This window comes from Musa acuminata, chromosome BXJ3-6, assembly GCF_036884655.1.
Source record: "Musa acuminata AAA Group cultivar baxijiao chromosome BXJ3-6, Cavendish_Baxijiao_AAA, whole genome shotgun sequence".
NCBI lineage: Eukaryota > Viridiplantae > Streptophyta > Magnoliopsida > Zingiberales > Musaceae > Musa > Musa acuminata.
The window spans coordinates 3,161,042-3,188,435 of record NC_088354.1 but is presented as its reverse complement, the minus strand read 5'-3'; the positions used below and the strand labels follow the sequence as shown (position 1 = coordinate 3,188,435).

Here is a 27,394-nt window from a genome sequence, read left to right as displayed (position 1 = left end):
GTAATGATAAGGCTAGGCAAATGGAATAAGCTAAACATAAATAGAAACACTATGCTGAGTCCCATAAGAAATAGATGTTCTTATAGGAATTAAATAGAATATCCACTAATTTGTTTTAGGTATTCATACTTTTTCTGTTTTTTTTAGGTATTCACACTTGATGCTAATGCCATTCACATCCAATGTGGAACTGTTAACAGTTTAAGCTGGCCCACCAAAAATAGATAATGAATAGTTTGTATGAGAGAATATTCTTGTGCCACTCTTAGTGGATGGTAGTAGATATACACATGCTCACAAACAGAGGAACACATACAACACACCCACATATAGACACATAAAGATATAAAGGTGTTCAATATTTCAGAGGAAGTGACTGCATTTGGCCAATATTATATCGAAACACAACTTGATAATTAATACAATAGCAACAATACAATTAATTTTAAATTTTCTAAAATTTTTATTTAATTATCTGGATGGTACACATCTTGTACACCTGGTATATAAATATGATACTGGTCCAACAGATTACCAAAAATGTCGAGTAATTATTTAAATCCTTGATTCTAAGGGTGAATTTTTATCTTATGGTTTGTTTTCCAGAAATACTATAAATGTGGTGCTTTACCTGAAGGAGCTCAGTGCAAAGTTCTGATGAAAGAAATCCATGGTTGAAAAAAGATTCATTCACAAGAGACTGAAGTACTGGTAGAGCAATATCACATGAAGTCATTGAATCACGAGTCCCTTGCGGCATTGAGACACCACTTCTCTTTTCATCAGCAGCAAAGAACATTTTAACTTGCATATCTGATACAAGTTGCTGTCCCTGAAACATAATCAGCTGTGACAGCCCCCACAGAAAGTGGAATTCGATAGCTTCCAACCTGACCATGCTGTGACCAGACAGGAACATGATTTTGTTTGAATCTTCATCACTCAACTTTAAAGAGTCGTCTGTTTTGAACTTTGCAGGTACTGCATCCAGAACTGTTGCTTGCAGAATTAGTGGCCAAACTTCATCTAAACACTTTTTCACCTCGACAGAAACCACGGCAAATTGAATTCCATCCAAGAACGGTGTGTACTGTAAAAAACATCCATAAAGTGGTATGCATAAGTATTACAATAGTCTCTTTCTTCAAAAGAACTTGGATATTTCACATGCTTACATAAAATTTTGAATGCAAGCCAAAACAGATGTAGGTATAGTCCTTGAGGATGCTAATCCAGTACTTCCCCAAAATAGTTGAGCTGGAAGAAAACAACGGTACCAACTGCAAATACTCATGAGGAATATCTTCCTGCTCCTTCAATAACTGATAGACATAATTCTTTATGGAGGCATGGGCAGCCAAAAGTCTGATTTTGATCTATAGAAGGAATATAGTCATTGATAAAGATCATTATATTTCCAAAGAAATAGAACCAATTTATATAATTTTTTCTGGATGGAAGAGCAATAGCACAATGACAATTACACAATTCTCATTGAGCATTCCCCCAGTTCAGAGATATAGGAATATATAACTTCAGTGTGAAGTTCATGAGAGTGCTACGAAGTAATAGAAATAAAAAAACATGATGCCTAGCAAAATAAACAAAACAGATGAACCTGGAATTCATGGCCCCAGCATATTTTTCTCAAACAAAATTTACCTTGCATGCAATCCATTCAGCAAAGGATGGATAATACAAATCTTTTACTTCATCGAGTGGCCGAGAAATCAAGGCATACATGCGGCTAAGGGCAACCTGATCTCCACTAATGATTCTGCTAGTCACGATCTGAAATTTTAAACAGAATTATTAAAAAATTTGCATCTTACAATGGTAAATTGATGAAAATGAGGTTTAAGAATGGAAACGTAAAAATTGACCTTTGTAGCCAGTTCCAGACCAGCTTCCAAGAGAAGAGGACCAGATGAAGTGCTTATTGCAGATCGAACAGCAGACACAAGTTGAGCCTGTACCATGATGAGCAACTAAACTTGAATGCCTAACACTCATGGAACCTCTACCTTTTTTATCAGCAACCACTTGTCTTATTGTTTACTGTCACCATCTTGTGACAAAACGAGGTAGATTTAAAATTCAACTTAGTTTTGAAGTTACATATCAAACTAGTCAAAGAATATGTTTCTAGAAAGGAGAAAAAAGAAAAGAACTGACCTGATACTGCTCCAACAAGAGGTGCCCAGGGAGATCTGGGTCCGATGTACTACCAAACTGAAACATTATAACAAAAGGTCAAAATTCCAAAATGAGCCTCTTTTTAAAATTGCTTCCATAAGCCATAACACTCAAACTATTTGCGGTTAGAGACACGAATCTTTTCTGGTCGCTGAGCTTTATCTAGTGCATTAACAGTAAACAAGCTAAAAGCAGCCAAATTATGAGCACCATTTGCAAGTAACAGAATTAGATAATATGTCGTGACACACCAGGAAGACAGAAATGGAGGCTGGTATTGTTCAATAATGCATAGCCCGTCTCTCTTCTCAAGAGAATTGGGTTAATGTGCAATGAAAAAACTGAAGAATGCAATACAACCATATCACATGAAGAGGTTATTTCTAACTAAATGGAAAGAGAACATTTTTGTTTTTTTTCTTATTCATCAAGAAAAAGAAGCAACGAGGGAAAGCCTTAGCACAAGAGTGATGTTGCTCCTTTGTGCCTTGCTAGCGACAATTTTGGACATGGGGCAAGACAAACCCTTACCAAGCCCAGGCATCAGCCCTATGCATTGGATTTGGACCACCCTTCTTTCACAAGACAAAGATTTAGACTTCAACGCTTTTAATATGAGCACTCTGTATTTTTCATTAAGTACACTTTAACCATTGTAAAGTCCATAATCAACACCTCTTTCCTCCCTTTATCCTCAAATCTCCAATGAGGTTGCCAGTGATTGCAAAAGGCGCTCGGGCGCTCGCCTAGGCGCTCGGGCGAGGCGAGGCGAGGCCCGAGCGCCTCGCTAATGTCCCAGGCGGCGCGCTTCAATCAGGCGCCGCCTAGGCGCTCGCCCGAGCCCAGGCGCTGGGCGCTTCGGGCAAGCGCCTGGGTAAACCGAACCAGAATTTTAGGTCTGGTTCGGTCCTGGTTCGGTTGTTAGTTGGTTCAATCGAACCAACTAAACCAATATAACCCCAACCCTAACCCTAACCCTAACCCAACACTAACCTGTTGCCGCTGCCGATCGCGATCTCGTCGCTCGCTGCCGCTGCTCGCCGCTGTCGCTGCTCGCGCCTCCCGCGAGCCCTCTCACTGGAGGCGCGAGCCCTCTCGCTGCTCGCGCCTCCTGCGAGCCCTCCTGCTGCTCGCGCCTCCCGCGAGCCCTCTCGCTGCTCGCGCCTCCCGCGAGCCCTCTCGCTGCTCGCGTCTCCTGCGAGCCCTCCCGCGAGCCTTCCCGCTGCTCGCGCCTCCCTCGAGCCCTCCCGCTGCTCACGCCTCTTGCGAGCCCTCCCACTGCTCACGCCTCCCGCGAGCCCTCTCGCCTCCTTCGAGCCCTCCCGCGAGCCTTCCCGCTGCTCGCGCCTCCCTCGAGGCCTCCCGCTGCTCGCGCCTCCCTCGAGGCCTCCCGCTGCTGCTGCCGCTGCCGCCGCTGCTGCTGTTGCTGCCGTCGCTCGCCGCCGCTGCTTCCTCGTTTCTCCGTCAGCAGGTTTATACTGTTAATGTGATTATATTTATTAATTATATTATATATTTTTATATTTTTATTTAAAATTTTAAATAATTATATTTATTAATTATATTTTATATTTTTATATTTTAGCGCCTCGCTTCGCTCGGGCGAGCGCCTGGGCGAGCGCCTAGCGCCTCGGGCGTTTTTGGACCTTGGCGCCTTTTGGCGCCTAGCGCTTTTTAAATCACTGGAGGTTGCTTCTTTTTCTCCACCTAGATGTCAAGAGTTCCAACCATGAAAGCAACCTCTCTGCTTGTTGGGTTAAGGATGCAAATACTTAAAGTACCGATGACTTGACATTGGCAGGAACCATGTGTACTGGTCTGTCCATGTTCGCCAAACAGAAGGCCATAAAACAAATCAATTTTCCTTAATCATCTAGCTCCATCAAGTGAACAAGAAGCAAAACCCAATTTCAATGGCCATTTGTATACAAGGTCATTCCTAATGGTGTTGTATGAAATATAAATTATTTGTTTATATCTATTTGTTTTTCTATATCACTTGTGTTTGACTACAACAATAACCATAGATATAAATTATTTGTTTATATCTTTATTTTCAGATATATCACAAGTGATATAGCTAAAATGATCACATTCAAACTGTCTCTGGGTTTAGAAAGAAGCTAGACCAATCGTTCTGTCAAGACCAATTAGTATTCTGAGAACCTTTCAATTCAAAATATATGTACAATTAAAAACTCATTAAAACTTTATAACATATTGCCTATTGAAGTAACCAGTAAGCCCCAAGTGGTACCAGATCAAAGACTATAAAATCTGCTAAACATACAACATTTCAGCATTTGATCCAACACCAATAATGTGCAATAGCAACAAACTGTTTTCTAAATGGAATGAGAACCTTATTTAAATCAATACACTTTATGATACCTTGTCCATTATAATGCTTAGAACTCTCACACCTATGGATTGCATGCCTTCAAACTGGCTAGTGCTTATCTGTAACAAAAGAATATCATAAATTATCCAAACAATGAAACCTTGCATCAAGGAACCCAAGTAACACAAAAACCAATTTAGAGCAACAACCTGATAGGAAAGTGAGACTAACTCTTGTAAGTGCAGCACTAGCCAATCAGTTGACAAATTATGCTCATCAGTTACAGAACTTCTTGCCAAAGAAATATCAAAATGTGCTGGGTTTGATCCAACAGCTGTTGGTAGATAGCTCAAACACCTACATGTAATAAAGATGATGCTATTGTGATAAGTTTGTCCATCTTTCATCTCTCAACTGAAGATAATGTTATTACACAGCTACTGAATAAGCAATTAGTTTCAGACACTACCAGAATAAGTCTAGATAATATAATCATGTTGTTCCCACAAAAAAATGAGAAAGCATAGAAAAATACATCAGGTGATTACAAGCTTATATTCATTCAAGTTAAATGGAAATATCTGGCATAGAATATTGTCAAACTCTTTAAGATATGGATTGCATGGCAACTGGCAGGTGCCAGTGTGGGCCAAAACAAACTGAACTAGGAAGCTGTTGGCACGCTCCAAGCTATCCCGGCCCAAAGATGCATCACAACTTCCTTTCTTCCTACACCATATAAGAACCATACCTGTCTGATACTGGTTTTAATTACCTGTCAACCGGTACAATATCAAAAAAACTATTTTTACCTATGCAGCTTGGTATCACTAAAAAAGATAATAAAAAGGCATTGTACCAAACAGTAACAAGCTGTATTGAACACGACCGATGCTTGATTGGACCATTGAATACTGAACGGTGCCTATCAGTCAGTGCTTTAAACCTAAATAATGACCTTTATCTATCTCAATTTTCAAGCAACACTAGATATCTTGATGGAAAATCTTCAACTCAAAGCGGTCGACAAATTGCGTTGAGCATTACTGTGCAAGAATGGGCCATCCTTGCACTCTTCACAACTTCTCTTCCTCTACCGTCAATAACAATTATATGTAAGAGTGGCTACTATCTCAAAATGAATTATCTTGAAAGGACACTAGCTACATGGTTCATGCATGTCCCTCAATGGATCAGCTAGTTATACTGCCAATGACAACAGAATTTGATGTCTAAATATGGCAATGACCATGAACTCAAAGAATAACAAAATGCACACATATCAGTAAAAGCTAGATATAGCTTGTAGTGAAGTCTATAGAGTAGCTTGTGCTTCTCCAAAAGACAATCAATTGAATAATTCTAACCATAATAATTTAACATTAATGGAATTGACAAATTGGTCGGATACCATCCTATAAAAAACAACATATATATATATATATATATATATATATATATATATATATATATATATATATATATATATATATATATATATATATATATATATATATATATATATATATATATATATATATATATATATATATATATATATATATATATATATATATATATATATCTTGCCATACCACGGAATACGGACCTGTACTGGGCGATACACATTACATGACCCTGTATCAACCGATATGAGGTCTGTACCGGTTGGGACAATCAAAATCTGACTGTTATCGACCTATGTTGATCAGTAACGGTTGGATTTTGATCAATACCGATCAAGGGCTGAGATTGCTCTGTTTTAAATTGTCCATTTGACTGTTTGAACCAAAAGAAAGGGTTTTTAAACCTTTTCCTCCCCTGTCTTTCAACTCATTTCACTCTCTCAAACTCTTCAACTCTCACAAACTCTCTCACTCACATCTCTCTCTTATTCTCATATTTTCACTTTGTTAAACTCAACAAAGCTGTGATTTATGAATTGGATCAAATTTTGAGCAGTTCTTCAGCCAAATTGATGAAATCAACTGATTTTAGATAAATCATCCAATATACTGGGCCAAATGAGACAAAAACAACCAATCTTACCAATTTCATCTAATTCTAAGATTGGTTTAGTTGAAAACCAGCTCTTAACTATCATTAATGACATTTATCCATTTTTTTTAAGAGGACGAAGGTTTAATTTTCTTTGGACTCTGTAAAAAGATGATAGGGTGAGATAAATGATGATCTTTCAACCTTTGATCACACATAGTTTTCTTTGTCTTCATTTATTTTTTAATGTTTTTCATTTTTTTGTAATATTTTCTTCATTTTTTTAAATAAAAGTCTTTAAGCCCCATGAATCAATTATTCAACAAGATGGAGAGATTAATAAAATATTATTCAGAGAAAGAACAATGGGGTTAAATTGATGAGGAAGACAAGAAGTGTTAGGAGTCTTATTTGATCATCAGATACCTTTGACATTAAAATGAAGATTTTATTGGATAGTTGTTAGACCAACAATGCTTCATGGATCTGAGTGTTGTCAGTTAAGAAACAACATATACAAAAGTTCTGTGTTGCCGATATGAAAATATTAAGGTAGATACATGGAGTTAATAGAAAAGATAGGAAAAAATATATTTTCATTCGTGAACAAGTAGGTGTTGTATTGATAGAGGATAAAACGAAAAAAAAATCGTTTAAGATGGTATGAACATATGCTCAGGAGACCCACAAATGGGGTTAGAAGATGTGAAATGATTACTATTAGTGATATAAGAGGCAAAGGGAGAGCTAAAATGACAATAATAGAAACTATAAATTAAAATTAAAATGCTCGAAACTTATAGATCTCAATAGTGACAAAAAAATCAATATAGTCGACCCAAGGACTTTATGGCTTTGTTGTTGTTGTTGTTGTCTGTGTTTGTTTTTTTCATGATCAAGAGGTGGGGGGAGAGAGGGAGGGAAAAGTCTTCTTTAAGATCCCAGTGGAAGCATAATATTCATGTTTTAACTGTTTCTTAGCTAAGTTTTATACTCTTCCACAATTATTTGACTCATTAAGGGAACATGCTTTAGATTTCATTGTGACTTGATCACCAATACAACCTCAAATTATTCCATTTAAAGCAAGGATTGATGTGTCGCCCAGACCAGTACAAAACGGGCGTTACGTATCCGTCCGAACGTTAACAAGTACGCGGATCGCACCAAGTCCGATCCGACCATATAAAAAGGAAAGCAATTTTCATGACTCCTTGTTAACCCTAATATTCTTGTGCATGCCACACGTTGCCACCATGCACACCTCCGGTACACATATCGCCATGCACCTCCGCCACAACCTTGCCGCACACAACTATGGGTACACCTCTTCCTCAGCTCCTACACTTCTTCCTTTCTCTTCCTCCCTCCTTTTGTGCTTCCTCCTTTTTCCTCCCCTTCCTTCTTCCTCCACCATTCCTTCCTCTTCTCTTTCTTCTTCTTCCTCGATGAAACACCAGTATATACCAGTGTACTGACACATGGCACACCAGTATTGACGAGTTTGTACCAATATGATTAGATCACCGAAACGAGTCTGGTACTCGATACAACGATCGTTGATTTAAAGGAAGTGAACAACTTTTTATTAAAGAAAAACACCTGATTCCAAAATGCCACATTTAGGTTTTACTTGGTGTTCTATATTTCAAAATTAATATCAAATGAATTTTAAATTTAATCCACGTTACTAACAATCAACTATGCATATTACATATTGTCAAATTAATTGCATGCTTTACAAATGGAGATGACAAAACTAAAACCTTTTTAATACTCTTTACACATATTCTTAAAGTTTGGGGTTATGTGCTATCCACACTTTATTAATCTCTTCTAATAGATCTAAATTCCTTAAGTAGCCACTTGTTATAAAAAAGAAATGAAAACTTCATGATCAGTGCAAGAAGATTTCTAACGAAACAGGTTTAAAAGGTTCTACGGGTTTAAAAGGTTTAATAAACGATCTTCACTTCCCTATCCAGTGATTGAAAGAGGCGCTCGGGTGCTCGCCTAGGCGATCGGGCGAGGCGAGGCGAGGCCCGAGCGCCTCACTAATGTCCCAGGCGACGCGTTTCAAACAGGCGCCGCTTGGGCGCTCGCCCGAGCCCAGGCGCTGGGCGCTTCGGGCGAGCGCCTGGGTAAACCAAGTGACCGAACCAGGATTTTAGGTCTGGTTCGGTCCGGGTTCGGTTGTTAGTTGGTTCAATCGAACCAACTAAACCGATATAACCCTTACCCAACCCTAACCCGCTGCCGCTGCCGCTCCCGATCTCGCTGCTCGTCGCTCCTGCTCCCGCTACCGCTGCTCGCGCCTCCCGCGAGCCTTCCCGCTTCTCGCGACTCCCGCTGCTCGCGCCTCCCGCGAGCCCTCCCGCGAGCCTTCCCGCTGCTCGCGACTCCCGCTAGCCCTCCCGCTGCTCGCGCCTCCCATGAGCCCTCCCGCGAGCCTTCCCGCTGCTCGCGACTCCCGCGAGCCCTCCCGTTGCTCGCGCCTCCCGCTCCCTTTCCCTTTCCCGCTGCCGCCGCTCGCCGCTGCTTCCTCGTTTCTCCGTCAGGCTCAGTATACAGTATACTCTCAATATTAAGTTTATTTGAATTTTGAAATGATTAATTTTCAATACTGTTAATAGATTAATAATATATTATTTTGATTTTAATGTTGTTAATTTTTATTTTGATGTAAAATTTTATTGTTTTGAATTTTGAAACTTTTTGTTAATGTGACATTGTGATTTTGTATCTTAGATTTTCTTAATTTAATAGCATATTTTTATTTAAAATTTTAAATAATTATATTTATTAATTATATTATATATTTTTATATTTTAGCGCCTCGCTTCGCTCGGGCGAGCGCCTAGCGCGTCGGGCGTTTTTGGACCTTGGCGCCTTTTGGCACCTAGCGCTTTTTAAATCACTGTCCCTATCCCACTCACTATCTTTGTCATAACCCTACTAGACAAGATAAATAACCCATTAATTTGATAGGCCAAAACCACTAGCCCAAAATAATTAAACTCAAGTAATGGTAATAGGCTCATGTAACTCTCATAAGTTTTTCTTTCACTTCCAACGTGGGACTCAATCCCCTCATCAAGAACCGACATAACTTCGAATCAAATGCTAGCATAGTCCAAGTGTGGTCCCCTTGCTCCATGTTGCAAAATGTCTCTAGCCCCATCCACAGCCATGAGTAACTATTTCCTATTTTGATATCTTATATACCCCAATACAAGGTCGGCCCTAATACCATTTGTTACGATCCAACGCTATTGCAGCCCATTAGGGCAACTAACCTAAGAATTTTGTTGAGTTTGAATCAATAGTCCATAATGCTTAAACCAACGTAGTACACTCATCAAACTCATATAAACCAATTCAAGTCTTAGATTGTGTGTTGGACTAAAGTTTGAGGTGTTACAATCTTGCAATTATATGCTAGGAATAAAAGAAAACCAAAAGTAGAATATTCGATAGATAGGCTATAGAGGTGAGAGTAATTAACAAAGTCTGCCATTAAAAAAAATGAGTGTAAAATCAACATCCTTAAATACAAGCTAACCTTTACCAATCCATCTATTCTCTTTCAACTTATTTGTCAACATTATTTCGTATCTTATTGAAACAAGTTTTGGTAGGCACACATCCATATCTTTTGCTCCAAGAAAGAAAGGATTGCATGCTCTAAATCTTTCTGTCTGTCTTGTTTGTAAGTCATAGGGGACCCATATTTGCATTCTCAAATTCTGTTAAGCTTCTAAGCTAAAAAATTTACCCTATAAAGTATAAAGCATAGACATAGAAATTGGACACCAAAACATGGTATGGATAAGCTGATCCATTATATCTTAATACGATAGGATATGACTTGACACAAATACGACAAGAAGGAAAAAAACTCCTAACATATATAATACTATTTATCACAGATTAGCATTTACTTGTGGTGGACTACATTCTTGCATCTCATAGTAAATAATTAATAAATTATCATCCAATATATTAATCATGAAAACAATTATTTTTACACAGTAACTTGAGAATGTAAAGAAGGATTTTTAGTAAATGAACATCACTATTCTGATTCTGTTAATGATTTATTAGAAGCTTAATACAAATGATAATACAGACTACAGAGTCATATATCCATCTTATGTAAAACCAAATATCAACATATAATATAGGCAAAGTTCTCCAAGGAATCCAAAAGGATCTGATCTTTAAATAATTATTTAAAAAATTAAATGCTTTTTCAATACCCTATAAATATTGTTATATAATACATATCTAGTAATACAAAACAAGCATGTCAATACCCAATAAATATTGTTAAGTATCAATGATTCATAGGTTTTAGTTTACTAAGTGGTACAAGGCTCCAGCTATGCATTTTTATGATAATCCTAAAGTCATAATTTTTTGATCAGAAACCTAAATCAAGTAGAACTCCTAAAGATATAGCTTCCGACTATATCTCATATCTTGACACCCAGGAAAATTCTACATGGTCCAATCTTACTGGCTGTGAATGATTGATTAAGTACTACAGGATACACAAGCTTTCTGCAATACACTAATCTCTTACTCTATTTGCATGTACGTTAGTGGACCTCTTTATAATTCTTAATAGAGGGCATTTAATATTTATGGAGGTAGCATGAATCTCAAGGATTAATAGCTATCGCTTGGTTTAGAGGACTGTGTAGTGGCATTCAGATTGTCTGATTGGTCTTATATAAAATTTTCTGAACACTTCCTTTTTGAACCGCTTTCATGCATCAAAGAACACTGCATTATTCATCTATATCTTTTGGTCACAGCATACGGACTACATCTATGGACCTGAGCCTGAGGAAACCTTTGGCCTCAGCTGCAGAGAAGAGTAGTAACATCAAGAACCAAGCAAACTAAAGTTTTCAAAGATGATGCACGTTAAGAACTCTTAAATTCAGCCTTCATCCTTACTGCTCTGGAATTCTTAGGATAAGAAAAATGTCAAGGATAATTAATTTAAATAAGTAAATTAAATACAAATAGAATATAAAGAACATCACATACTCTGCAGCAAAAAGCCTGGTTCGATATCTGATATGATTTTCTCTCTTATAGACAGAACCAAAGGTTGAAGTGGAACCATGTATCTTCTCCCCTTTAGAACTAGCTATCATGTCTTCATCATCTTCTCCAAAATAAGATGCAGCATCACCTTCAGATGCACCATTTGATTTATTATTACCTGATCCTGAGTAGTTTTCAGAAGCAATCCTTCTAGCTGATGTTGCTAGAACCTAGCAGTACGTTTAGGACTTTTACCATTAGTAAAGGAAATTTAAGTAATGCCTCAAATAAGTAGTGATCTTGATTTTAGATGAAGAGGAACATAAGTGAACTAAATGGAACCCATGCATCAACAATACAAGCTGTTGTGATTATCTTAAAGATTCATTTAATTTCTTCAAAAGATCATAACAAAGATGCAAGGCATGCTTGATAGCATCTTATTTCAGTTTGCAAGACAAACTAGCATGATAAGACACGTCAAACAATTATGAAAAGAAAATTTTGGCAAACAATTGAATTTATCAAGAAATTCACAGCACATCAATTGTGAAAATTATTAGAAATGTGAATGGTTGAACCATGGTTCGCTTTACCGGTGCGTATCGGTGTATTGACCAGCTGTCGGTATAATACATACCGTATTGTACCGAGCGTACCAACACATAATACATGGGGGCATATCAATGTACTGCCCATACTAGTTTCCTGTCGGACTGGTACCTACCGCCCATACCGAGCGGAATATCACAGTACAATGAACCTTGGGTTGAACTATTCGTGTCAATATTATAAATGAGAAATTCACATGGAATGAGGGTAGGAGGGTACTTGTCAGTGTCCACAAAGGAAGCGACAGATGATACTACCAGAGTTCTCAATGTATTTAAAGGTTTAGCATCGTTCGACAATATGTGAGTAAGGATACAATATTATAAACAAGGTCTACCATACCGAAGCGTACCGCCCGTACCGGGCAGTACATACCGGTCAGACAGGTTATCGATGCGCGGACCGCCCGGTACCGCTACAGTACTATACTATAGCATTGCTACAGTTCTACAATACTATACTGTAGCACTGCTACAGTATAAAATAAAAAAAAAATATTTGGTACATCAAGGCGTACCGCTCGGTACGCCCTGATGTACCGCTTGGTACCATACCATACCGAGCCCGGGTCAAAACGCTGGTATGGTACGGTACAGCGAACCTTGATTATAAATGCATTAGGTTAAGAGATAACAAACAAGCCAAGTAAAATCAGAAAATTTATTGTTTGTCCAATATTAATTATCCCATGCATGTCTAAAGCATTTTCTGGACTTCCATAAATAAGTAGCTCATATATTTTCTCATATCTTGAAGACTGGAACAATCTAGTAATAAATGAATTTTCAAGACATAGTTAAGATAAAATTCCTTAATGCATGCTGTTTATTGATGATATTATTTTGACTGGTGAGAGTCTAGATGAAACTACTTCTAAACTTGAAATATGGAAACTGAGGATTCTAGACTTGATAGTCTAAGACTGATTATGTGAAGCTCGACCATCACAATATCAAATAAAAAGTGGGGGTTATAATTAAAATATATGGCCAAAAATCATGAAAAATAAAAGTTTATATGTTTTGGATCAAAATGATGGGTAAAAATATTGTTTATTGAGTTAAATTGAGATAATTTAAGTAGAGATGGGCATTAGGAGTGTTGTGAGATTGTCATGCACCCACCTACCCCTAAACTCTAAAAAGATGTTATGTTTGTCATATAAAGGCATGTATGATTTAGGATAAATAACACCACAAATCCATTAACTTTAGGACAAATTTTAGCTGGGTCCACCAACTTCAATTTTTTATTGGCACCCTAAACTTTAATTAATGTTTCACTCAAGTTCAACTGTCAGCTTTCATCTATAACCCTTGTTGGAAAGCTGAGGCAGTAGGGTAAGAACTGATTTAGTAAACTGTCGTTAATAAGTAAGGTTCTGATTACCGTACTGTACCATAAAGTTCTGAATACCGTACTATATCAATGTACCGATCAAATGTCGGTATGATTTGTACCGAGTTGTACCAAGCATACCAACATATAATACACTAAGGTGTATCAATGTACCGCCCATACCGAGCGGTACGATACAGTATTGCAAACCATGCATTAATGTTAGCATGCCAAACATGACTTGACTCGCCAACTAACACAAGCAGGTCATACATTTACATTTATATTTATATTTCATGCGTATTAAATATTGAAAGATATTTCTGATAGTAAAATAAGTTTAATTAGGTTTTATTAAAGTTATTGAATACTGAGATTAGTCATTTTAATGATGATTTAATCAAAATTTGATCGATTTTATGTCAATTCAATGTCTTTAATATCTATTAGGGTGTTTACCATATTTATAGTGTTGAAAAAAAAGTAATTAATGGATAATTAACTATGTTAATCATATAATAAGTATATCTAATTTTGATTTCATCGTAATTTAAACTATAGTGGATCAAATTACGTATTTAATACTTCTTTTATGTGTTTGACATTATTATGATAGTAAAATAGATTTAATTAGGTTTTATTAAAGTTATTTAATGCTACGATTAGTCATTTTAATGATGATTTAATCATAATTTTATTGATTTTAGACCAATTTAATATTTTTAATATCTATTAGGGTGTTTGACATGATTATAATGTTGAAAGAGAAGTAATTAGTAAGTAATTAACTATGTTAAGTAGGTGATTAGTATATCTAATGATGATTTTATCATAATTTGACCCATATTCGATCAAAATTATGTATTTAATGTTTCTTTTATGTATATAACATATTTATGATGATAAAATAGGATTAGTTATGTCTTAATAAAATTATTTAATGCTGTGATTAGTGATTTTTAATCGATATTTGCTCAATTTAATACGTTTATACTTTATAGCTTATTTGATTTAAATTTGGTAAGATCACGGCACCAAAGGAACAGCCACATGATGATGCATGGGTTCATGCCAAAAAGATAGATGGGAACCATCATCATTGGCAATGTATTTATTGTGACTACATTGGCAAGAGTGGAGGAATAACTCGGGTGAAGATGCATTCGACCGGCGAGTATCCTGATGTTGCAAAATACAAGAAGACTCCGACGGAGATCTGTAAATTATTTCAAAGCAGGCTACAACAAGCAAAGAAAGATACATTAAAAAAGAAGGCAAGAATTGATGAAGAATATTATAGGGCTATGTAAGAACTAGTTTATGATCAGTATGAGGGTTGCGACGATCAAGTCGACCCGAATCTCACAGCTGGGATTTGTGCATCATTGAAGCATCAGTATACGGTCGATGAAGCAATAAGACATCGACGACCTAACTCACAATTGGAGAATGACAGTGGTACTAGAATCCAGAAGTCGCCCAACATGACGTAGCCAACTGCTCTGTAACGGACTTGTAACAAAATAGTCTAACAATTCAAATAATTTTTCTGCGGATATTTCAATATTTACAGAAAGACAATCCGTAACGGACTGAAATACGAACCTTGCACAAGACTATTCCTCAAAGCCTGAAAAAGATATGTGATATTATTCTTGCCTAATTTATATTGATTTTGCTAAACTTATACTATTACTATATTTATTTTTAACTTAAAAACCCTATCCTAACTTTTATTTATTTTAAGGTATTTTCGAAGGATTTTACACCTAAATTAGGTGTACTGTTCGGAATGCCCTGGTGTACTGCTCGGTACACTGTATCATACCGTACCAAGCCAAGCTCGAAACATGATCCAATTAGAAGTTCCATGGTTGAATTCATGAAGGGAAAATGTAAAGGACTAACATGCTTAGAAAGACATGTTAATGCATGTGAGAAAAAAATTTAGAACCATGGCAAATTTAAGTTGGCCCAAGGAAATAAATCCAATAACATTCTACTATCTATTTAAAACTTTTTTCAGAGCATTAATTAGTAATAATACTCAATCAAGCAAAATACACCAAACTAGTGTCAATTTATACCTTATTATAAAGAATATTCATCCACCGTGATGGACAAGAAACACATGATATGTGAAGCCACTGAGTGATTGTTGAACAGACCAGATTTACAATCCTACAGGAGAAGAAATGACTTCATTAGCATACTTTTATTTTTACGAAGCAATATTGTAATCTGGCATGTCCTTTAACAGAAAAACAGACACAAAAATATCTAAATAAGTTGTAATGCACACATTGCACATCATATGGGATTTCAATTGGGACATGTTTTAAAGACCACATCATATGAGGACAAATATTAATCTAAATGCTTTCATATTTAGAAACATAAGTTAGGTCAAATCAATTAAAATAGCATAATAGAAATAAAAAACAGTGACAAACTGGGCAAATAGAACATGTTATAAAAGATAACAAGTGTGTTATCCTTATGATACAAACCTCTTATTTTTTCATATTGCTAAATAAATTATGGACAACAGTTAGGTTCTGCATTACAATGAACCAAGTTGAGCTCAATAAAGTCTGACAATATTCTAAGAATGGAGCCAATTGTAGAGCTAAGGCCTTGGAGTCTTGAAACATGAAAAGAGTTGTCTGAATAGCAGTCTTGAAACATGAAAATTCACTCATGTATTATTCTGATGGTTCCATATATTTAGTTGAATTATCCAAATTCCCTGATTTTATTTTAAGTTCTACTGAAAAAAAGGAAAAAATGCATGCATATCACCATCCCTATTTCAAGACAATTTACCTGTTACTATATCAATAAGTAAAAAAAGTATGATTCTGTAACCTACTCAGAGTCAGTTTCCTCATCAAGCAGACTGAACAGGTTTTCTTCGATATTTGTGTCAATCATGGCAACCTGTCAAAATAAAACTAACAGATAAATAAATGTCTAGTCTGGACCCTGAAGTACATCAATATTTAAGAGACAACTGCCACAATTATACCTAAAGACATGATTTCAGTAGAACACCTTTTTTCTATATCTTGTGCTAAGCAAACTACAGAAAAACAAAGAGCCTAGTAAAAACAAAATGGTCTAGTAACCCCCTTTAACTCTCAAGCAAACATTTTAAGCCAATTGTCAAGCAAGTAAGTCAAATACCTAACAAGACAAACAACTCATAGCTCATATCTTAGTACATCATTTCATCATTTAGTGCCATGAACAGATATTCCACCTAAAAAACAAGAATGGCACTAAAATAATAATAGATTTGCCACAGAACAAGCTTGTATAGTGCTGATATCCCCATGATTGTTCTTGCAAAGCAAAATACTGAATTAGCTGGTTTCTAATTCAATAAAGTTTAATACATTTGGTCGATAGATCTACCATTGATTCACTTGCTAAAATTTGTGGCAACATAGAAAATAAAATCCAAAGAGTGAAATGAGAGGTCTTTGTCAGATATTAGTTTTAAGTATAAAAGCGCCATATCTATTGTACTGTTATCTCTATAACACCCAAGTTTAGCCTACATCCATATTATCCATCACTGATCCAAGATTGAAAACAATATTTAAACCTGCAATATCCCAAATATAGTTCACACGCCTCTCTTGTGGTCAATGACAAATCCACTCCCACAATAAATAAATAAATAAATAGAATAAAATCAACAATAAAGTTAGACCTGGTCACCCCTGAACCATTTACAGTTGTTAAATACACAATAAAAAATATTTTTGAGAATTCTTTTCCTATTTAGTGTACTTGGCAAGCAATAAAGAATTGTATTCAATATATTTTCTAGAAGTAACTCTGCTGTGCATGGAAATGGAGTTTGGTTTTTATAAGTTAATGGGGACCAATCGGGTTTTCTAGCCTTTATTAAAACCGTTTTTTGTTTTTATTTATCTGTGCTTAAGCAATTCACTATGGCCTTATTTATCCTAAATTTTAGCTGTTAAAATATAACAACTTTTACAAAAAAATTTCCATCACAGAAATGACAAAATTCAGTTCATAGGTAAGATTATTTCTAAACTGATCATCATTTCAGGGAATTTTTTTCCAAAGAGCAGTATTGATACACCTTTTTTATATTAATTTGTCAAATTTTTTTTCACAAGCTTTTCTTTAAGAAGATGGCAACCAGGTGTCAATTGCAAAACAGAATGCTGGGCATAATGGATCCGACCATGCATCATTGGCTGGGCAACTGTAATTTCTTCAGATAGAAGGGAAGTGAATTGATAGTTTGCCAAAGGCTACCAAATGTGGCCAAATGCACTAAGTTTTCTCACGAGATATTATGTCAGATCCATAGGAAAGAAATGCAAAAGGAATTTAATAAACAAGCATGTGAGCAGCCCTAATCTAAGGACCCAACCCTAGATTTTACTCACAGTGTCAAAAAGAACATGGAAGAACTTAGACGAGGAAGTGGATGAGATCCAATAATGCATTTCTACAAATAAGCAACAGGACCTCTACAATGCAACCTCGATGTTATAGAATGCTGTAGGATAAGCATCATCAACTTCCCTAGTATCTACCAGTATGGTATGGTCCACCCAGTATCCACTAAACCGGCAAAGAACTGATAAACATACCACTCCTTAGTGGGTAAAAAGCCTAATATGACTTCAGAGCAGCTAATTCCAAGGTACTTTGGGTCAGGTTAGCTGCACCTAACATCTTAATACCTAATCTGGCTCAAATAGAACATATTTTTCACTGTCCAGGCCCATAGGGCTCGATCACAAGCATCTTCACCTTGAACATGCAGTATGAGGCAGATGGACAGGAGTCTCCTCTCGCATCTCCAATTGAATCTGTGTCATAGGTATAACAACATGAAGCTGGCTTTCTTAGCTGATAAAAACTTTCAGTTAGCTACAAGATCTCTGGATTAAATCCCGCTTCCATCGCTTAACTTAATTGAAAACAAGCTCTCTATCCTTCACCACTTACCTTTATTGGAAACAAGCTGTCTATTCATATTTGGAGAAAGGTGATCTTTCCCAAACCCCGCATTTGATGGAGCCACATGAACTGGGTTTGTCCTTTTAGGACTCCAACCTCTTGACCTATTTCAACTGGTAAGTGCCTTCACTTTATGAAGTTCTTTTAATATTTTTTCCCATTGGTACCAACTAGTATAACATGGTGTATTGATATAGTTTATGCCTCTATGGTACCATACCAGTTTGGAAGGTCCTTGAGACCTTTAATGGTCAATATTTGATATCTCGATGTCACAAATCCCATCCTGACTTGGATGATGACAGCATAGTATACAACAACATAACATAGTATATGTTACTTGAAATTTTAATAAATACTATGACTAATCTATGGATTATGACAAACTAATGGCCACAGATTCATAAGAGCTCCTCACCGGATCTTTTTCAATAAGATGACGAAGGGTTGACACAGCAAGGTGACGAAGAATAGGCTGTTGACAAGATGCATAAGCATATTACAAATCAAAATGGAAACAAGAAAATTGCAGACATTCTCTAATTTTCTATTAGGAGTACCTGTCTCGAGTAAAGAGTTGGAAGAAGATTCTGAACATGGGAAAACACAGAAGCAGCTTGTGGAGCAAAAAGGACAAGCTGCTGTGTGAATCTGACAGACCTGCAAATATTAATAGCCTATTATGTGCTATACTTGATATTAATAGAACACTGCTTAATACTCACAAAACCCCTCAATATAATCAAACTAAAAGAAACCTTCTCAGATTAAAAGAAATACTTACTCAAGAACAGTTGATGTCTCTTGGCAAGAGCTTATTTCTGCAATAACAGACTGAAAGAAACAAACATGTCACTTTGCAAAAATATGTATACATGCAAGAATAAATGTAAAAAAGCAAAGAGCTATATAACATTATAACCTAAACTAGTCAATTTCTCAGCCCAAGTACTCTGTAAGCTAAATCATATACAGGATTAAAAAAAAATCATACACAGTATTGTTGGCAACATGAAAAACTTGAATAAAAAAAATTTAATCCATTAACATGGTAAATGACCTTGCAACGAGAAAAAAATATACTCCTTGGAGCAAGCTCAGGACCAACAACAGCAACTATAGCATTGATTAGACGCCCTATCTCCTGCCTAAGATCGACCAATCCGCTCTCCTCTGCCATAATTATCTCCATTGCAAGGAAAAGTGTTGCCTGCATAACACAATCAAGGAAGGCAAGTAATGTTATGGCCAATCATTTGTACAAATGTGTGTTAGATGCAATATTACATGTCCAAGTATAATAATGTATTTACTCAACAAATCACCAAGGTTTTTTAATCTCACCCATCAAGTACCAATTCCCACCATATGCATGCCTTTGAAAAAAAAAAGAGTGAAATTAATTGGTTATTAGGGGCTTTCTTCTTGACATGATCTTGGCCAGTGATTTCAATAGGCGCTCGGGCGCTCGCCTAGGCGCTTGGGCGAGGCGAGGCGAGGCCCGAGCGCCTCGCTTCACTTCCAGGCGGCACGCTTCAAAGAGGCGTCGCCTGGGCGCTCGCCCGAGCCCAGGCGCCGAGCGCTTCGGGCGAGCGCATGGGTTAAACCAAGCGATCGAACCAACGTTTTAGGTCTGGTTCGATCTCCGGTGCTTTAGTTGATTCAATCGAACCAACTAAAGCACCGATATCAGTTGCCGCTGCCCAACCCTAACCCTGCTCGCATTCACGCTACCGCTGTTGCCGCTATTGCCGCTCCCGCTCCCGCTACCGCTGTCGCCGCTCCCGCTGCCATTGCCACTGTCACCGCTCTCGCTGCTGCTGCTCACTTTTACTACTGTCGCTGCACCCTCGGTCTTCCCTAACACTCCTCTTCCTTCTCCAATTTCGAAAATATACTGTTAACAGTATACTAGTAATAGTAATGTATTTGTATTTATTAGATTAATAATATATTATTTTGATTTTAATACTGTTAATTTTTATTTATTTGAAATTATTGTTAGGTTTCAGGATAACTGGCAAGTATACAGAGCAACTCAATAAAGTCTCCAATGGCATCAAAAAAATATCCTGCATGGAAGTATAATTATCTGAAGGATCCGAAAGATCCTAATGCAGTGACTTGCATATTCTACAATAAGACTACTATAGGTTGTATTTTTCGTGTAAAACAACATCTAGTAGGAAATTTCAAGAATGCAACAGCTTGCAAAAAATGTCCACCTGAGGTAAAAGAAGAGTTGCTGAGTTATATGAATGAAAAGAAGACACAAAAGAATGAATCTTACGGGAATTTATCATAAGATAATGTAGAACATCTCAGGGAAAAATAAGAAGATTATTCTATGAGTATTAACCTAAATGGAAAAAAAGCATACGACAAAAAAGGAAAAGAAGTTATGAGTACTAAGAAGGGTAAAAAAGGACCAATGGATATATATATGTTTCAAGGATCCCATAAGCAACAAAGGCAAGCAGGAGGCTCAAAATTTAGACAAACAAATATAAGTGATGCTTGTGATAAAGAAATAAGAGGAAGAACAATTCAGCACATTGCTCGCTTCTTATATCAGGTTGGTCTTCCCCTTAATACAATTCGTTTAGACAGTTTTAAAAATATGATTGAAGTTATTGGAAGATATGGTACGGGATTAAAACCTCCAAGTTATTATGAGATCCGAGTTACATTGTTGCAAAAAGAGTTGAATTATACAAATGATTTACTAAAGGGTTATAAAGAATCATGGGCAACACATGGTTGCTCTATTATATCAGATGTTTGGATTGACAAGAGACAAAGGAGTATAATTAATTTTATGTTTAATTGTTCTTTAGGGACTATGTTTGTAAAGTCAATAGATGCTTCATCTTTTGTAAAATCTGGAGACAAGATATATGATTTATTTAACAACTTCATTGAAGATATTAGAGAACAAAATGTCGTTTAAATCATAAAGCAACTATGTATTAGTTTGTAATATTCATCTTTTGAATTTTTTAATTATTTTATCTTCAATTAAATGTGTTAAACTCTTAAGTCTTATCATTTTTGTTATCTTGTGTCTCATGTAAATTGTTTAAAACAAAAAAACAACACTTATATTGGACTCCATGTACCGCACATTGTATTGATTTAATATTGGAGGATATTTGAAAGATCTTAGACATCAAGAAAACCCTAGAAAGGACAATTTTTATCGTTGGATTTCTTTATAATCATATTGGGGCTTTGAATATGATGAGAGAATTTACAGGGAACAAAGAATTAGTGATATATGGTGTCACCCGATTTGCTACTTCATTCTTGACATTACAGAGCGTGCATCGTCAAAAACATAATCTGATAAACATATTTACCTCTGAGAAATGAGTGACAAGCAAATGGGTAAAAGAAGCAAAAGGCAAGAGGGCTACTGATATCATCTTAATGTCATCCTTTTGAAATCATTTAGTTTATATATTAAAGGTAATGGGCCCTCTTGTTCGAGCCCTTTGGTTGGTGGATAATGAAAATAAGTCTGCAATAAAATATATTTATGAGGCTATGGATAGAGCAAAGGAGACAATTAAAAGGTCTTTTAATGAAAATGAAGAAAAATATAAGAAAATTTTTACAATCATTGACGAAAGATGGAATTGTCAACTTCATCGTCCCTTGCAAGGATATTATTTGAACCCTGAATCCTTTTATAAGATTAAATTTGTTGGGTTTGATGCAGAAGTTTTGGATGTGTTACATCAGTACGTTGCAAGATTAGTTCCCAGCCTTAAAGTTCAAGATAGATTATTCGTGAATTATCTTTATATAAAAATGCCGAAGGTCTTTTTGGAATTCCAATGGTTGTTCGATCCAAGACAACTACGTCTCCAGATATTAATAATTTAATATAATTAATTTCATATATATTATGTTACTATGTTATTGCTAATAATAACATAAATTTTGCAACTGAATGGTGGACTCTATTTAGAAATTCCACCCCGAACTTACAGCAATTTGTTATCAAAGTACTTAGTTTGACATGTAGTGCTTCGGGTTGTGAGCAAAACTGGAGTGTCTTTAAGCACGTAAGGATCACTAAATATTTTTATTTTAATTAATTAATTTATTTAGATAGATGTATTAATATATTTTTACATTATATAACACGACAGATTCACTCGAAGAGAAGAAATCAGCTGGAACATTAACAATTGCACGATCTTGTTTACATAAAGTATAATCAAGCTTTGAAGGCTCATCATGATTTGCAAAATATAATTGATCCAATCTCATTGCAAGATATTGATGATTCAAATGAGTGGTTGGAAGGAGACATGGGTGCTAACTTGCAAGATGCTGAAGACGAGCTTGTATTTGAAGATGATAGATTGACATGGGGAGATGTGGCAAGAGCTTCAGGTGCTGGAGAATTACAAACATATACAAGACAGATAACAAAGAGAAAAATGAGTGCAAAAGCATCAAGCTCGACTCCTGCTATTATTGAAGACATAAAGAATGAAACATATTTTGATGAAAAGGAAGGAGTCGAAAGACAAGAGAAAGAGGAAAAATTCAATAAAGATGATTTGTGTGAAAATGACGATAATATTGATTATGATGAATGACTTTGATGTAAAATTTTATTGTTTTGAATTTTGAAACTTTTTGTTAATGTGACATTGTGATTTTGTATCTTAGATTTTTTTAATTTAATAGCATATTTATATTTAAAATTTTAAATAATTATATTTATTAATTATATTATATATTTTTATATTTTAGCACCTCGCTTCGCTCGGGCGAGCACTAGTGCCTCGGGCGTTTTTGGACCTTGGCACCTTTTGGCGCCTAACGCTTTTTAAATCACTGATCTTGGCAAACATATATGTAAAAACCTGTGTCATTAAATACTGTGGCCTATCCTCAGGATCACATGATTCAAACAAAGTCCAGACCAAAATCAGCACTAACATTTTGACCAATTCCTTTGATTGTGATCCCATGGCATTTTAACAAATAACAGATGTATAAAGCATCGATCACTTGTATTCTATGATTTGGTAAATCTTTTCATGTTTCGTAATGATTATGATTTCATTAGACATTGAAGCTAACTCAGATGTCAAACATGAGATACCTTCCAAACTTAGGTCAAAAGAGGATGAATATGCAATCATATAAAAAATATATTTTATTAAGGAATCTATGAAAATTTCTTAACATGCCAAAATGAGCATGATGGAAGTGCATGCAGGTCATTCACATAGAAAATGATGTTTAAATTATGTCTGTCAATCATGAAGGTGGAGGGTTGCATTACATGTAGGTCATTCACATAATACCACTAGTGCCAATCCCAAGCCTGAATGAAAAAGGTGGACGGTTGCGTTAGACCACTAATAGACAACCTGCATAAAACTATGCCAAATCTCTTGAACATGGATCATAATCAATTTTAATGCATGGGTCTTGCAAACACACTATATCGATATACAATTTCATTATATCAAGAACCTCGACCCACCAACCAATGACAGACTATATCGATATATAGTTTCATTATATCGAGGACCCCAACCCACCAATCAATGGCTCACGACATTCATTTTGGTGGTAGGACCACTACAACAAATTCAATTAGGGAGACCAGTACCGGTCCTAGATGTATCATTATGAGTCCGAGGATGTACATATCTTCGTTTAGAATCTCATTTATTGTTTTATAGTCTTAATTTAGTTTAAATCTGTCTAATTAGATTGTATATAACCAGAAACGGGGATTTTATTGAATTATAGTATTATTTAAATGTTTCTTACAAAATTCGGTTCATACCAATGTATCAGAGTGTTGATACACACAATGTAAAAACCAATGCAAGCTAGCTGCAAGACCAAGCAAATTGGGGTTGCCAAGGCTACTACATGCCCCATACAAATTACCTATATGAAATATAAACCAAAAACATGGAAAATTTTGAACATTGCAGGAACATATAATCAATGGTTGCACTGTTGCAGAGCTGTGATAGTGCACTGTGAGAGTATACTGGGTGGTATTCTGACTTGTACCTCAATGTTAATTAAAATAAAAATGATGAATGACAAGTTTTCGACAATGAGCTACATGTTTTTAAATGAGTATTTGATATACTAATACTCAGTTGGACCAGTAAATACCACTCCATACCAATTGGTTGGTTCAAAATTTGAGATCTTGACATAGGCAATATGCCAATTTTACTTTAGTGAAGGCGTAAACAAAGGCTTATGGTTTCTGCCCACGGTAGCGTGTGGTGTAGCACGAGAGTATATAGAAATATCATAAGAAAACAAAATTACCATTTGAACCTCTATGTTCATAATTAAATAAAGAAATTAATACTTATTAAATGTTAAACAAGTATTTAATGCAAGAAATTAGCAGCCAGTCCTCTATAATAAAGCGAACTGAATTAGTTGGTGCCACATACAGAAAACCACACCATCATAACAGGCATCATATAAACACAGACTACAAATTTGCAACTAGGTACCTGAATTTGAGGGACATATGATAAACCAGCAGCTTCGATTATCAAAAGAAGAGAATGCAAAGCCCACAACTGCAGGCTAGCATTTGAACTCTTGGCTAACAAAGAAATTGACCTGACAGCTGAGGTCACCAGAGTAGTTAATGCTATTCCTCCTGCACTGCAGACATGTACCGAAGAAATCATCTATCAACTTCAAATTCAACAATAGAAAATTACTTATATATAAAAAGTTATAGCAACAAAACACTTTCCTACATCAACAAAAACAATTCATGTCAGCATTTACAGTACATAAGTGAAAAAGAATAGTTGGAACAATTATCATTTCGCAAATTATTTCCACAATGGATCAAGTTTCAAGGAAGTTCCTTGTAGGTTTCTGGTCCACCAAATAAAGGCTCCAAATTTGAAGGAAATACATTATCAGCATGGCCCCTACACAACATGGACTACCATGCCATCATCACTATGTCACAGTGAAGAATTTCAATGCCATCAGCACCACCTTTTGCTGACTGGATGCTGAAACAGCACATGCTGGTGTCCCGATTGACACTTCACAAATACAATACCAATGCCACTAAGAAAAGGAAAAAATGAAAAGGGAAAAATCAATCTAGAAAGTAGAGTAGAAGGGCAAACAGATACATAAAATCAGCACAAGAGATCCTCTTATTAAGTCTCGTCCCATTGCAAGTTGCAATAACAAATTGAGATGTGGCAAAGACATGGACTCACCAAGGAGCCGTGATGGAATTTTGTTGCAAACCATTCCCTCATCACTACCGAGTTATCCAAACTGAGCAGTGGCTGGAAACAATTTTTTACATAAAAAAACAAAAAAAGATAACTTGATTGGGCAAATGGCCATTTCAATGGCCTGCCCCCTCATCAGAAACCAGCAGCAGCTAATTTGTAGATCAATTGGCATGACAAGACTGGAGAAATCACCACAGATAAGTTTATGTCAAGCATGAAGCAGGAAGTATTGCAAGAAGAAACATCCTAGAATCCAGCAGTCAATCAGATTTCATTCATAAAAATCAATCCAACCACAACCAATTATATTATGATTTATTCATAATTCGTTTAAACTTGAATACAAACTAAAAAAAAGCTAACATGTAATGTGATAATCATGAGTGTATATCAGAGTTAACCAGATCTACAGCGGTGAAAACCTATTCTGAACTAGATACCTTGGCTGCATAAATCTTGTCCACAAGATCTGGACGATCTCTAATCATAGATGATCTAATAATGGTTCAAACACAGTCAGATGGTGACATATGATGCATCATGAACTCATAATCAGAAATCTACTACCAATTATTGCCTTGATGGCTGTACTCATCTTTTCCTTGGAATGTACATATAAAAAAGAACCTAAAGATATTCTGATGTTCCAGTTTATGCCTGTGATCAACCATCTGATCTTCAACTGGTTGCTCAGATTCACTATTTTCACCAACTATTTTGCACATTCACTTGATCTTCCCAAATTTATACACAAGTAGTCCCCTTAACATTGTTCCTTTTTCTTTTTACTCCATTACAACAAGTCATAAAGTTTGAATTATTTGGGGTTGGCTACATATATCTTTTACTGTCATTGAGCACTATAGGAAGTTATATCCTTGGTTAAATTAAGAGTATCTAAATATTTTTTTTATGGTTTGTAGCAAAGTGGTCTCCTTATACCTCTTCTCATACGACAAATAGTAATTATCTCAACTCTTCTAAACAAAGCATCTATAGGTCTTCTTAGCACATATCTATACCATCTTAAACAAGTCTCCCTCTCTTATTCCTCTATCAAAACCACACCTAATTCTTCATACTCCACTGAAGAGAAAATTTCTTTTTTTTTCATAATCATCTATAAGAAAAGGGCTGCTAAGTTACATTCAATTATATGATAAAAAAATTTTGCTAAAAGTTTTTAGCTAAACAGCACCATGAATCTTCAATTCCAGTGATGATATGTCATTCTTGAAATGACAGTTACTTTATGTACCCATGCATTCCTTGTTGGATGGGTCTGATAAACAGGTCAACACTATTATACGGTTGAGAACCTACGTTTCCTCCATTAGAAAATGTGTCACTTTGGCTTCTGAATAATCAAGAGCTAAAAAAGGTTGGATTATCAGCTCTAACGTGGAATGATCCAAATTGTCCAAACAATGGAGTTGAAGGCTGAAGGAAGATTTAAAATTCTAAAGGCCAGATTTGATAGGAAACAACAACACTTAATTAAAAATAAAAACTCAATATATCAATTCTTAATTGAGAAAAAGGTAGAAATTTGCAAGTT

The 27,394-nt window shown here is 35.9% G+C and overlaps 1 protein-coding gene across 8 annotated transcripts in view; it reads right to left on the bottom strand.

Annotated features, from left to right (window-relative positions):
* Positions 1-27,394, bottom strand: part of LOC135640441 (protein SWEETIE-like) — a 75,263-nt gene that overhangs the window by 9,916 nt on the left and 37,953 nt on the right. For all 8 annotated transcript variants that reach the window (XM_065154872.1, XM_065154873.1, XM_065154874.1 and 5 more), the window contains 15 exons: positions 25,078-25,234; positions 19,617-19,766; positions 19,341-19,390; positions 19,117-19,216; positions 18,975-19,031; positions 16,416-16,483; positions 15,631-15,724; positions 11,594-11,823; positions 4,747-4,894; positions 4,588-4,656; positions 2,176-2,232; positions 1,884-1,970; positions 1,663-1,791; positions 1,176-1,376; positions 632-1,090 (listed from right to left, as the gene is read on the bottom strand). In XM_065154872.1, coding sequence (XP_065010944.1) covers positions 632-1,090; positions 1,176-1,376; positions 1,663-1,791; positions 1,884-1,970; positions 2,176-2,232; positions 4,588-4,656; positions 4,747-4,894; positions 11,594-11,823; positions 15,631-15,724; positions 16,416-16,483; positions 18,975-19,031; positions 19,117-19,216; positions 19,341-19,390; positions 19,617-19,766; positions 25,078-25,234 — 2,056 coding nt within the window. The remainder of the gene's footprint in view (positions 1-631; positions 1,091-1,175; positions 1,377-1,662; positions 1,792-1,883; positions 1,971-2,175; positions 2,233-4,587; positions 4,657-4,746; positions 4,895-11,593; positions 11,824-15,630; positions 15,725-16,415; positions 16,484-18,974; positions 19,032-19,116; positions 19,217-19,340; positions 19,391-19,616; positions 19,767-25,077; positions 25,235-27,394) is intronic.